General features: G+C 36.3%; 1 protein-coding gene across 1 annotated transcript in view; it reads left to right on the plus strand.

Annotated features, from left to right (window-relative positions):
* GK5 (putative glycerol kinase 5) overlaps nucleotides 1–14,315 on the plus strand; it is a 39,102-nt gene that overhangs the window by 1,235 nt on the left and 23,552 nt on the right. The window contains exons 3-10 of the mRNA XM_051214537.1: nucleotides 1,724–1,817; nucleotides 1,851–1,926; nucleotides 1,963–2,056; nucleotides 3,778–3,909; nucleotides 6,873–7,010; nucleotides 8,093–8,166; nucleotides 10,764–10,969; nucleotides 12,158–12,364. Coding sequence (XP_051067725.1) covers nucleotides 1,724–1,817; nucleotides 1,851–1,926; nucleotides 1,963–2,056; nucleotides 3,778–3,909; nucleotides 6,873–7,010; nucleotides 8,093–8,166; nucleotides 10,764–10,969; nucleotides 12,158–12,364 — 1,021 coding nt within the window. The remainder of the gene's footprint in view (nucleotides 1–1,723; nucleotides 1,818–1,850; nucleotides 1,927–1,962; nucleotides 2,057–3,777; nucleotides 3,910–6,872; nucleotides 7,011–8,092; nucleotides 8,167–10,763; nucleotides 10,970–12,157; nucleotides 12,365–14,315) is intronic.

Below are 14,315 nucleotides of genomic sequence, written 5' to 3' on the forward strand. Positions count from 1 at the left end.
CCGGCCACTTTATTTTATCATGAATTCCAATCGTAGTTCGATTGTTCGTATCTTAAATTTCTGTCCCGAAGACAGGAATCGGGTTCGAATGCCTTGAGGTAATTCCACAGTATGTTCAACATAACGCCTTATTCGACGTGATAGTATAAATGGATTTTCTTAAGAATCTGTCGAACTAAAAATAAATGGTCTGAGATCATTTTGTTGTCCTTGGAAGATTTTACGGACAAATAGTTCATTCGGCTTATGAAGCAAACAACCATTTAAGGTCTGAAGCACCATTTTGCACTTCTGGGTTGGGTTGTATCGACACCCGAACTAATGATAGGGAGTGAAGTAGTTAAGCGTGTCGACCGCTTCATTTAACTTGCGAGTCTCATCAGCCCTTGTGGTCTAGTGTGTGACGAAATCTCAGCACGGATACAGAAGGCCCGACTAGCTTTTGCCAACTTCTGTCATTTATGGCGTAGGCGAGATATCCGTCTACCAATCGAAGGACGTGTTTACTGCACAGCAGTTCGTTCTGTCCCACTTTGTGGCAGTGAAACATGGTCGGTAAGAGTAGAGGATATATGTAGGTTACTAGTATTCGATCATAGGTGTCTTCGAAACATTGTTCGTATATCATGGGACCATCGAGTAAGTAACACAGTTGTTAGGAAACGGGTACTAGGTAAGGATGGCAAATCAATCGATGAAGTAGTGAAACTTCATCAGTTGAGATGGCTGGGACACGTGTTACGTATGCCCAACGACCGACTGCCTCGACGTGCGATGTTCAGTGGTATAGGAGTAGGTTGGAAGAAAGCTAGGAACGGCCAGACCAAACCGTAGCACAAACCCATGAAGTCACTGACAAGTGGACTGAGTCATGTTGGTAGGTGTAGACTACCTGGTTGTGATCCGCGAGACGATAGCAGGTGCATCCAATCTTTGTGTTCTCTCAAATTGTAATCTGTCGAATTCTTCATGTCCCTTCTTTTTTTTCTCTTTCCAAATTTATTTCACTGGATTATACCCCTTGAATAACATCTTCAAGCCCTAATCTTTCCGATTACTGCTTATACCATTACTACCTCTACCACTACGAGGTTTGAATCGACAACGGCATCTCTGTGCTAATGTGGTATGGCGACTCGAACTAATGTACGTACGTACGTATGTACGAAGTTCTGCGTTGTTACTGACTGACTTAAGGTCTGTTAAACTGCACAACACTAAACAATGATATGTGCATGTATATTATACGGTCCTAGAAATTCGCTTATTGGACTGTGAACTGGATCTGCTGTAAGCGCCTACGATACTACTATTTTGTTCTATCTGAGTTAAAAGGTGCCTCTGATGTGATCTATGGTTTAAATTAAAATTGTCAAGCTAATTATTCACCAACATTTGTATCATTTGCATTATAATTTAGCATTTTACCAAGCCAATAATTGTATATATTATTTCTAGATAATAATTCAGGCACTTCTAGTCCCTGCTTAAGCATTTTCGATTACTAGTTACCCCCCCCCCCCTTGATTTTCAGCAAACATGGGGTTAGCTCGGGACCTATTCGAACCAGTTCATTTGGGTAGCTTGATTTTTAACTAGCCTTCGCATTTACTCTTTCTGCATAATATACTTTTCGATTTTGTCTTTTGAAATAATATTTAGATAAGTGTAAACAGACAGCTACACCCTGAAAAATAATGTTACAAATATTTTTTTCTTCCAGGTACCTCGGCTTGAAGGGTCTAATGGTACTTGCGAATTGGATCCAGAAGCTGTATGGGAATCCTTTTGCAAGCTGTTAGATGAAGTATTACAAGGTAACACCAACGCTTTTGTGGATAATCATGTAGATGCAGAAATTAACCCTGATCGGATCAATTGTATAGGTATTTCGGTTCAGCGAAATAGCCTATTGTTGTGGGATAAGTAAGATATTATTTCTAAGTATGAGTAGTTTGACAGGAAGACATCAAATCCTCGAACTCGTGTTATCACGTGGCTAGATACACGTTCTTTGGATCTCGCCAAAAAGTTAAATCACTCTTTTATCTTTCGTGTAAGTTGTAATTTATTCAGTATGCTTATCCGTTAGTGCCAGTGGCTTAAGTCACCATTAGCAATATGTACTAGTTTAGCTGTTAAGTCACCGATCCTAATATTGCTAAATTAATGTTATCATGGCTAACTGTTTACAACTAGTAGGTGATTTTGCCAGGATTGGTTCGTACTTCTCATTTATAATCAACGACCAGTGTTATTTTTAGCACTCTTATTCTAAAAAAAGCTATTCTCATTCACTTAGCAAAGTTTGATTTTACCTTAAGAGTGTTATAGGTTATTCATAACTTTCAGAATTTAGTTTGATTGTACAGGTACTTCACATTTACCTCCGAAAGTAATATTACGTTGCTGCGTTTTTAACATGTCTTACGTACCAAGAAACTCATATCAAGTACAAATCTGTGCACTTACTTTTGAACTACTGTATAAAAACTAGAGAGAACTTGATCACTCAGACTGAAGTGGTGCTGCGTTTCGATTTGTGACCTAATAATTGAAAATCAGTCCTCTTAGCTGTCAAACCAGCCCCTTCAACTCTATAAGTAAATTAACAAAAATAGGTTGAGCAATTAATACGTCTGTGCGCTATACTTATATTTCACAACTCTGATCCCAATACGATAAACGAGACTACCCTACCCCGATAACTTGAGTAAAAAAGAGCCAGATTAGTATTGGGAGCTTTGTTGATGATGTCCCCGAAACAATTGAAAAATAATTTATGAAATTATTTGTCACTAAATACAATCATGGTAAAAATGTATTGTATATCCATGTACAGAGTTCACACTGAATATCATAATATAATAGCAATGCCTTTCCCATAAGTTGTATTTGGGGACTTCACACCCATAACGGTAATATTTCTTATTACGTAAGTACTGTATACTCATTACTAATGAGTGAAACCTGCGTATTATGGGGAAACAACTGTAAATTACTTTATTGTTGTCACTGTTAGAAACCCATATCAAAGTGTGTTTAACTTTTTTTGAACTGTGTAGTCGTAGTTTTAAATGTTTGGTTTCTTTCTCATATATCATTTCTTTACTCCTAATGGGCGGATTCTCACATGCTTGTTAATCTGTACTCTAAGAAAGATAAGTACCACATACGAAAATGTTTTAGGTACACCTATTCGGATTTCAGTAAACCCGATATTTATTAGCTTCATTGAGTTGTATTGTTGGCGTACTTGACCTGAGTGATTTCAGTTAGATGAGGTGATTAACACATTCATTTCAGCAATTCCGGGATCAAAGGTTTCTCTATAGTATTGCACTCTGTCTCAGCGCCCTGAATAAAGTAAATAATGCTATTAATATCTGAAACTTTAATGTCTAATCTCTAATGCCCTCGGATCGTTGTGAATGTTCCTTGGGATCAATAGGTAAATGGTGTCCTAATCAAGTTTAGACTTAAGTGAGTCAATCGGTTCTTGGCAGTATTGAGTCAGTTAGACGACTAAAACAAGTTGTCGAATAACTAGGACATAGATCACTCAATAATTTCAATAGATTTTGGTTCTGCTATGTTGAATATGATGAATTTACTGTCATAACAAAACTATAACTACATCGACACCTTAGAGGTTGATAAACTAACTGCATCCAATAAAATAACTGACAAAATAATGTGGACGGGATAATTTTTAGATGCTTTTACTACATTTTCCATACTATTCACTTATTTCTTGCTAATTCCATCGCTTTGTAGAGTATGAAAACTGCTGGCCATATGTTATATTGGATGACACATCAATCAAGGTTTAAAGCGTTGGCGTCGTACCACTTCAAGACAGTATTAGCATGTATACGTCTCAAATATTTATTAAATGAGAAACCAAAGGTATGTTTACTAGTTCTTGTGGTCGGTTCTTAAATTACTAAAATCCTATTTCTGATGCCTTTGTATTGTGAAAATGTGTTACCACATTCGTAATATCAATGATAAGATACATGTTTTAACACGACATACTGATATAATTAATACTATCTTCGCTAAAGATTTTTTTGATCCATAGACTTTCGGTGACCTGACATTTCACACTATGAAACTTATTAAAATTCAAAATCATCATTCAAACTTGTTTCTGATTCCTGATCGTAAAATCATGAGTGAGGGGAGTATATCATTACTAGCGTTCCAGATAAACTTCGTGATGTTACTATATAAGCCATTTTGCGAGAATCGTGGTCGGATTAAGATGAATCTAATATCTGTCAGAATCAGTAAATTTTCAACTTGTAGTACATGTCAAGTGCTACCGTTTGGAAAGCTTCTATTTTTGTGTCTCTACTTATAGAGTATATTGGAAATACAGCCATTTAACTAAGAACTACATAAAAGTCAAAAGTGGTGTGAATTTTTTTCGACTACCTTAATGTTATACATAAACTAAAGTTCGGATTTCTATATTAATTAAATGACGTATATTTAACGTCTGAGAAATCATTCATTATTATCTAAGCTGCGGTTAAGGAGTAAATAATATTTGGAAAATGCACAACAATATCATACCCTTGTATTTAGTCCATATTGGTTGGTAGAATGCCTTGCAGCAACAAGTGGTCTGCGGTTTACGTCGGTTCCTCATTTTGTTTATTTGTGTGTTCGAAGTTTATTGTTAGACTGCGAATATCGTTCGTATAGATAATGAGGCAAAGAAAGCATAACATTTTCTGTATAACTCAGTACATTTGTGTGTGGTCTCGAATACCAGCTGAATTCCCAGACCGAGGCAGTTGATTTTTGTAAATGACAACTCCCCAACCCTTTGACCTGAAGGTCTGGTCCATACAACAATCTAGCAACGTCAGGAGATTTGTGGAAATATTAAAGAATTCAGGTCTTAAAGAAATGTATCGTAGTATTATTACCACTAAGTACTTATTTAGACAAAATCTTGACGTATCATCAGCATCAAACAATGTGCTCCAAACAGTTCTATGATATCATACGATTATAGAGAGAAAAAGTAAGGCAGTAGGGATTATCTGAGCGTAAAAACAGCCACATTAGTGTAGACCGTAGCAAATTTTCCATGCATGGAAAGTTAAACAACAAAATCCTAACTGATATCATTTTAGTCTTGATTCTCTGTTGTGTACTAGTTTTCAAACCATTTACTTGGCGATCTGGTGACTTCGTCTTTAGAGTCTGGTTTCACCAACAGATTTCAATTTAAGACTAACTGCGATTCACACCACAAGTCTGTGAACTAACCACTCACTATTCTCAGTTAGCCGCGGTAGAAAATTATAATTATTATAAGAGGCTGCAAAAGAGATAGTTGTCAGTCAGACAATGCTTCCGGAGATGAGTAGAAATAAATCATCTGAACTAGTACTGTTTACATTGTAGTGAAAATGACTACCACTAATACTACAGAAACAGTTTGATCAATATGGAGATTTCAAACGTCAACAGACGAATTAGAAAAATGTATCAGCTCTTAATGTACATTGTTGCGATTTCGTACGTGGTTGATATCGACTCATATCTCTGAAGTTCCAACTACTCTGTATACCCCATAAAGTTAGATATGTAAAATGAAAGTGCTTTTAGCACGTCTTGAATTCCTATTGATTCTGGTTTTAAACCATCTTGGCCACTAATGCGGTCAGTATCAGTGAGAATGAACCTACTTTCTTTTGTTCTTGTAGGCGAATAGCAAATCGAAATATATATCACCTATTTTGTTGCATGAAAGTGAATAATATTCGTAGCCCGCGCATCACATATACTTCGATTGTAATTCATCAGTATTGAATTAGTAATTGGTTAAGTACCTTAGCTTTCTCATTTTAGTTTTTTTTCATTAGCCTGTTTTACCGAAAATTTGGTAGGTGTAAATATCCTTCATATGTGAATTTTATTACTCCTGTTTACCGTTTATACAAATATTAAATGGTTACTAACTACTTAAAATTCACTTCATAATACAGCTCCTATATATGTCATCCATCTTTGTGGCTATTTGATAACACAGTATTTATTACTTATCTATTCCTTCTGATTATTGTGTTATTTTTATATATACCAATTTTTGTCAATCCTACATTTGCAAACTTTAGATTGCATTGTAAATCGTTAACTGGTTCCTTGCTTAGACGTATTGAAATAACGAGTAAGGTAGTTAGATTAAACCCTACCTAACGTGGAATCAACTTTTTCGGGCACCCAAAAAGAATAAAAACGTGTATTAAAATACCCTAATGAACATAAGTAAATAAAAAACGAATAGATGCAATGTAATCGAGTGATTATGGTTTAAAGCAATATGAAAAGTAATTGTCCTATTTTGTTGTAATAAGTCTTAGTGAAGTTTGCAAATCGTAATGTCCCGCGCTTTAGGAGCCCTAAAAAATCTATTAAAAAGTAAAGTTGATCCATTCACCATGTGCTTGTGTATAAGCCGTACACCGGTGATGCTACCTAGTAGTCCAAATTGAAGTAGGTTGAATGCGGTTTGAACCCATTACCTGGTGACTAAAAGCCGAACACCCTAATGACCAAGTCACATCTATTTCTTATACAAGTCAAATAATTCAATAAATTTATGGGTCAGTGTTTTGTGTTACTCTTACTGCCTCAAAAGCTGGCATTAAAGTTGTAGGTGTTAAATTAGAGAACAAATAATCAAGAGTTTTAAATCGTGTATCCACCTTAGTTCAAGTTCCCGCCAAATGATACCAAAAATACCTGTAATAGATATTCTGATTACTACTAGTACATCCAATTTTTGTTATAAATGGAAGGGTATGTTGTATATATGCTAATTTATTTTATATCCTTTCATTTCTCTATAGCTTATTGATGAATGTCGTAAGGGGTTACTTTGCTATGGTTGTTTGGAGACATGGTTGCTATGGCGGCTCACAGGTGGCAAAACATTTGCTACGGATGTTAGCTGTGCAAGTGTTACTGGCATGTATGATTCCTTTTCTGTAAGTTACGATGTATTTTCAGTCATGTATTGTAGTTGAGAGCCTTATTTTCGACTTTAGTGTACTGGACTTTGTCATATAATGAAAAACATTGTAAAAATTGCTCAGTCATTTAGAGACACATCGTAGACATATAGTTAACGGTCTCTATAACTTATGGCTTCCCATAATAAATAATTAGATCAACTATATAATGAAATCACGACCATTAAGGTGTGTATTTACTAGTTGATTAGTAAACAAAGGAAATTGCCACAATTCAACGACTTCTAAAGTAAGAAATCTAAAGATTTAAGCTAATTTTGTAAGACTGGTCCTCTAGGCTCTAAACAATTCCTTTTGATGGAGGGCATTTATAATGTTTGATTGTCAACCAATAACCAAGATGCTGAACGTTGAGCTATCAAGATTTTGCTTTGTAGATGGGTTACATCAGTGTCAGATTTCCGACAGCTAAAGACAATAAAGTCATTAATTATTATGACTTAGTTTTTGTACATTAAGTAATGCGCTAGTTTGCTACTTGCTGCATGTAAAATAATTTCATACACCTCAACATACTGCAGCTGAAGTCATACTTTAACATTCCCCCAGATGGTTAAATTTAGTTTTCCCAGGTCACTGAATGATGATATCCCTCACCATTTTATACAAGAAGTGGTGCTGCTGTGGTGTAGGCTACTTATGTTGATAGACAAATAGTAGGTGACACTGATCAGAGGTGGGATGTCTGGCAGCAGAAGGTTGAGAATATCGAATTGGAGAGAAAAGAAATGTGAACGGAGAGTAATTGTAACAACAGTTGGAATGAAGGAACGATAAGGTTTGTAAGAGGTGAATGATGTATTTAGTGTATGGTTTTCATATTTTACGAATACACTGTAATTTTGCATTAAACAATAAATTGGTCTTCCCCATCTGAGTTGTTGTTCACTACACTACTATCTAACACGAGCTTCACTTTTCTGAGTTATCACTTTATTTTATTGCAGTCAAAACATAGAGGTAATCTCACTTCGTTTACTTACTCAAGTACTTAGTGTTACGTCATGTTGATTCTTTTGTATACTGTGCTGTTTTAGCGTAAATGGAGCCGTCCGATTTTGGCTAGTTTAGGAATACCTGCCAATATTCTTCCTGGTGTGTATCCTTCCAGGTGAGTGTACTATTCAGCTATTGTTTTTAGAAAAATACTCGTTGAAATCTCGTCAGTTAGTTTCATGTAAAAAGACACCAATGTAGTCAGCTAATGACGCAACAGAATTTCACATATATGTACGACACTACCTCTATGTGACTCGGTCTACATAGTAACCAACAGCAGAAATTCTCACTTTCCTCAATCATTTTCTACCCCAAGCTTCACACACAATCTCCTAATATTTTGGGATTTATATCACTAATCTCAAAATAGTAGTTGATCAAAGTATTATATTTTTCGAACTGAATACTGTTGGTTCGCAGAGGATTGCTGTTAAAATTGTTTTTCCAGTTTCTTTACTTTTACGTAGGTTACTTTTTTAGATTTGATTTTTTTTTAAAATTAGTTCGATCAAGAATATGCCACCACCATTGTTTAAGCTGCATCGGGCATCCCCACTTACATTCAATGCACCGGTTTGTTTTCTGTAGCACAGTAATGAAAACTGCGCCATTTTTGTTTATGAAGCTAAAGCAAGGCCACTTGAATCATCATCCTCCAACAAGTCTTTTCGTATCATATCAACTTTATTCACTAACAGTTCTTTAAAATAATTTCGTTACATATATTCATATTCCACAAAAACTTGAGGGAGATAAAAAGTTTGACTTGCAGGAATAATTTTGCTAGTTTTTCTTTGCAAGCCACTGAAGTGGGTGTTTCAAGATTGTCTCACTAACCGAATTGTCGTCATTGGGAGCGAATACACTCATTGTTATTAACATGGTTTTGCCACAATTTCTTTATAATTCAGCATATTTTTTATGGGCTAGGCCAGACCGAAGTAGTTGGTTTTTGTAAACGACAACTCCCTGAGACTTTGACCTGAAGGTCCAATCCACACGACAATATATCAACTTCAGGAGATGCAATCCTTTAGTTAGCGGTGACCAAATAGTTCCATCCACCATTCATCCCTTCGAGATCCGGAAGCATATTCACTCCATTGGTATGGGTCTAGTACTTTAACTATCAAATCACTACTATATTTAGTTTAACAATATATCGAAAAAATTAAATTTGAACTGGTTTTGAAAAATAATGTTATATGAAGATTTTCACCTTTGAAAATTATTCAAATAGTTTTGTATGCACATAATCGTTGTTTTTATTGTCTTGCCTATCCGGCTGTATAAAATTAGTCATCTCTAAGTTCACTTATCTTGGAGGTCTCATCAGCCCTTGCGGTCTAGTGTGTGACGAAATCTCAGCACGGATACAGAAGGCTCGACTAGCTTTTGCCAACTTCTGTCATTTATGGCGTAGGCGAGATATCCGTCTACCAATCGAAGGACGTGTTTACTGCACAGCAGTTCGTTCTGTCCCACTTTGTGGCAGTGAAACATGGTCGGTAAGAGTAGAGGATATATGTAGGTTACTAGTATTCGATCATAGGTGTCTTCGAAACATTGCTCGTATATCATGGGACCATCGAGTAAGTAACACAGTTGTTAGGAAACGGGTACTAGGTAAGGATGGCAAATCAATCGATGAAGTAGTGAAACTTCATCAGTTGAGATGGCTGGGACACGTGTTACGTATGCCCAACGACCGACTGCCTCGACGTGCGATGTTCAGTGGTATAGGAGTAGGTTGGAAGAAAGCTAGGAACGGCCAGACCAAACCGTAGCACAAACCCATGAAGTCACTGACAAGTGGACTGAGTCATGTTGGTAGGTGTAGACTACCTGGTTGGGGACCGCGAGATTATAGCAACCGATGGTTAGAGACCCTGAATGATATGGCTCAAAATCGTTTGCAATGGCGCAGGTGCATACACTTTGTGTTCTCCCAAATTCTGATATCCTTATTCCTCCTTGTCTCTTTTTTTCTCTTCCCAAATTTTTTCACTGTATTATACTCTTTAAGTAACATCGACAAACACTAATCTTCTCGATTACTGCTTATACTCTTACTACCTCTACCACTACGGAATTTGAATCGACAACTGCATCTGTGTGCTAATGTGGTGTGGCAACTCGAACTGATGTACGTACTTACGAAGTTCTACGTTGTTACTGACTGACTGACTGACTGACTGAGATTGGATTAAAGCACGTTCCTTGCAGGATTGTGTTGATGCACTCTGATTGACTGTTTCTTATCCAATCATCGATACCTGGGGAAGACTCTAGAATCTTCTCATGTAAAAACTATAAATATACTAACTTTTTTCTTATTGCGATTCCTACTTCCATCTACCTTGGTTATTTGGAACATGGTTTCCTTTCTGTTCAACCGTGTTCTGACTTAGGGACTTGTTGAGCGAGTTGGGGTCCGAGAATGCTAAGCAATCGGAGTAGGTGGGTCATAATAACACTAAGCTGCTCATTTTGTCTAACTCATTTGTTTTGTCTGTCAATAATGGTTAGCTGGCAAATAAACGTTTGTAATAATTGTCATTCTCATAGCTTACTGGATTTAGTGGGAGAACTTCATAGGTAATTCGGAAACTGTCAGTGATAATTCACTCACAATTAACTATAATTTTTAAAAGCTAATTATCATTCCCTATTTCTTATCATATAACCACATGTGTTCTTATTTTTCAGTTATTATTATGGCACTGTTCAAAATGGTCCACTGGGGTATTCATCAAATCCTTCTTTGTCTATTCCGATCACTGGTATCATTGGTGATGCTCAAGCTGCCACCTTAACAGAAAATTGTTTATCTCCTTGTCAAGCTAAACTTACATTAGGCACTGGGATATTTTTAAATTTACTTTCTGGTTCTAAAGCTCTAGCCGTAATGAATGGTACGCATAATATCATGTTAGTACTGTTTCTGCTTATCCATTATTGCCATACTGTAAGTAGTTAAGCTATCAACAACCTAAGACATATATGTATTTGTGGATAATAACTTCAAATGTGTGATAACAAATCAAACGAATAATAACATAGTATGTCTTAAATGATTTTGTCAGGCTTTTCTAATTTGTTCTCAGCAGGATAAACTATCATTATTATTCATAAACTTGTTCTGTATAGTTTTTAGTACTGGACAAGTTGATATAATGAGATTTAAATAAAGAGCACTAGTTTTTAGGGTATAATAAGTCTCTACTGTTAACATTTTAGACGTTTATTGTGACTAACTCAAGTTGAGCATTAGAAAAGATTTACATTTACAAGCGTAACTAGATTATTAATTTATGGTTGGTGTCGTGCTTTAGTTCATCTTAAACAATTTATTTTTCTACCTGTCACTCAACCTTACAAGACAGGTAGTGTACTGAAACGTGCTCCAGCCATGTGAAGTAAGTTAATTCAATTTTCCAGTACTGCTTCGTATATTCAACATTAAATCATACTCATGATGTAATGGTTTTGGAAATTATCCCGTTACTCATAGTGTACGGAGAAATATCCAAATTCAATGTGAAAAGCCTAGTGCTTTGACCACCAATCTTACTCTCCGTATTGTTGGAAACCTAACAGTTGCAAGGGTGATTTGGTAGTTCCATCAGACATCTGGGTACTTCTGTAATATAGTTTATGAGGTATACGTGAGTTGTTTTTACTTAATTTAACTACTATGTGTCTAAAATGCTTCGACCATTAATCTGTATCAAATAAATGGAGTATACAGTATTTTAAGTGCCAACCCATTCATGAAGCCGTGTTTAAATTTCATCAGCCTTCTAGGAAATGTCTAATATTTGTTCAGTACGTATATCACACTTTATCTGCATCACTTTAGTTTATCCATCCCTAGTTCTTTACGGTAGTGGGACCCAACTTGGTAAACTAATCTCCTACAGAATTTCAATTTAAGGTGAGGATGTTGGTCGGTTTATTTGCTGACTCGGTTATATGACTTCAGCACCACTATATTTCATTGCAAGATTTCTGTATTTAACCGACAGCTAAAGTCTAGTATTGTGGGTCGAATAATACGAAGTTGTACTGTACCTATCTGTCGCATTTTATTTATTCTGTAGGCTTTTATCCTGTTATTGGATGGGCATCTGGTCACCCGTATCTTGACTGTATTTCGACTTTTTATATGGGTTCTACTAGCAGTTCTTCGGAATCTCCATCATCTGTACCATCTACATCTAGATCTTTTCATCTGGGTGATCTTACTTATTTAGTTGAAGGTTTCTATCCACATGCTGGTACACTTATTGATTGGTTGCAGTCAGAAAGTGAGTGATTTTTCTAATCGTTTTTCAGTACATATATTTATTTGTGACGAAAAATCAACTAAGGTTTCATAACTATTGGTTTTTATAATAATGGGTTTTTACGCGGTCTGCATCCACAATGTAATACCTAAAAATTCTTGAAATAAGACAGTTAACCTCAGCGTTCTGTAATCTTTACTGTTTCACTCAGTAGCAGTAGTTATAATCAGTGGTTGGAGATGTTGGGTGAAATGGGCTGGAACTGTTCACAGTTCTGAAGATGCGCTCCTTATCTTCCCCTAAGTCTTGTACTTTAATATTATTTTGTACTTTCTGTCTACAAATTCATCCCTCCTTTTCGAATAGCATTGCTCAGTGATTAATATTTCCAACTTCGGTTGGTACTATTATTATTTAGACTCTTCTGGTATTCTTCTTGTTGATTTTATTTCGCTCTGCTGATGTGGTATGGGAATTTTGATTAATTAAAAGTTTCACAGGTTGAAATCATGAGTCAGTTGAAGCTAGACCACCATTGAAAACCTGGAAGCACTGGACGGCCGTTTCGTCCTAGTATGGGACTCCTCAGCAGTGCGCATCCACGAACCCGCCCCCTGCGGGATTCGAACCCAGGACCTACCAGTGGAGTTCAACCAGGTCTGTTGTGAGATGTCAGCTCACTGTAGACATTGGTGTTCGATGGCGCAACTTCGTGGATTGGTTGAAGTTAGACATTAACACCGTTGGATGCCGGCTTAGTGGTCTAATGGTTAAGTGCTCGCGCGCGAAGCCAGTAGGTCCCGGGTTCGAATCCCGCAGGGGGCGGGTTCGTGGATGCGCACTGCTGAGGAGTCCCATACTAGGACGAAACGGCCGTCCAGTGCTTCCAGGTTTTCAATGGTGGTCTAGCTTCAACTGACTCATGATTTCAACCTGTGGAATTTACTAAAATCTCCACAAAACTCATTCTGATAATAATTAAAAGTTGTCAGTGTTGATTATGACCGACTGATTTTCAACCGTTACTAGCTTGCGGTAAATTCTCTTTAAACAGGTATTTCTTCTTGACTCATGTATATGTGGCTTTAAAAATGTCTGTTCATGTGATACATTTTTTTCAAGGTTCATCTTTTATCTATCTGTGTTGGAATCATGTGAACAATTAATTCTCTCTAATATTTGTATTTACTGTTGGCGTGTTTTTTCTAACACAACTCGTTTTCTTAATAAATTTAATCAGCTTACTTAACTAATACTTTCATCGTTATGAATTTATAGGAAAATTAAGTTCATCTATCAAGACGAAATCGCCCCTCACCTATCTATAATAAAATAAAGTATCATCAAGCAATAAACTTCTCTTTTCAATCTTATAATTCGTTGAACCTTTACAATCTCATAATTATTTGACATACAGAAGTTCATTGAAAAATAGAGTGTAGTTGCGTAATAAAGTGTTCAGCAATTTCGAGTGTTAAAATTAGGTTGTGCAGATGTCTGATAGTTGATGAAAAAAAAATAGTAAGAACCATAGATGAAGACTAAAAGACATTATTAGTTACAGTCTTGCTAATTTTTATTGTTGGTGGGGTATTATTTATATGAAGGTCTATGTGTGCTGCTTCTATGTCCGATTGGTTCAGTTGGGATGTTCTATTCAAGAGCTCTTCAAAGTACTCTATCCAGCTGTTCAACTGCTCTTACTCCACACTGATTGGTTTTCTTTTTTTGTTCATAACTAGTCGTTCTGGTTTACTATCTTTCCCTCTTAACTTGATTGCATTATACAATCCTCTCATTATTCCTTCTCCTGTAGCTTATTTTGCTGTGGTTGTCAGGTCTTCCACATATTTCCGCTTGTCAGGTGCCTCGATAATCCGAGACCTATAAATTTTCCAACTTATTGGGGCTTTTTGTGTTTCCTTGGAAAAGGTCAGTGCAACCCCTGATTGTTTCCAATGTGTTTCGCGTA

This window comes from Schistosoma haematobium, chromosome 2 (assembly GCF_000699445.3).
Source record: "Schistosoma haematobium chromosome 2, whole genome shotgun sequence".
NCBI classification, from domain to species: Eukaryota; Metazoa; Platyhelminthes; class Trematoda; order Strigeidida; family Schistosomatidae; genus Schistosoma; species Schistosoma haematobium.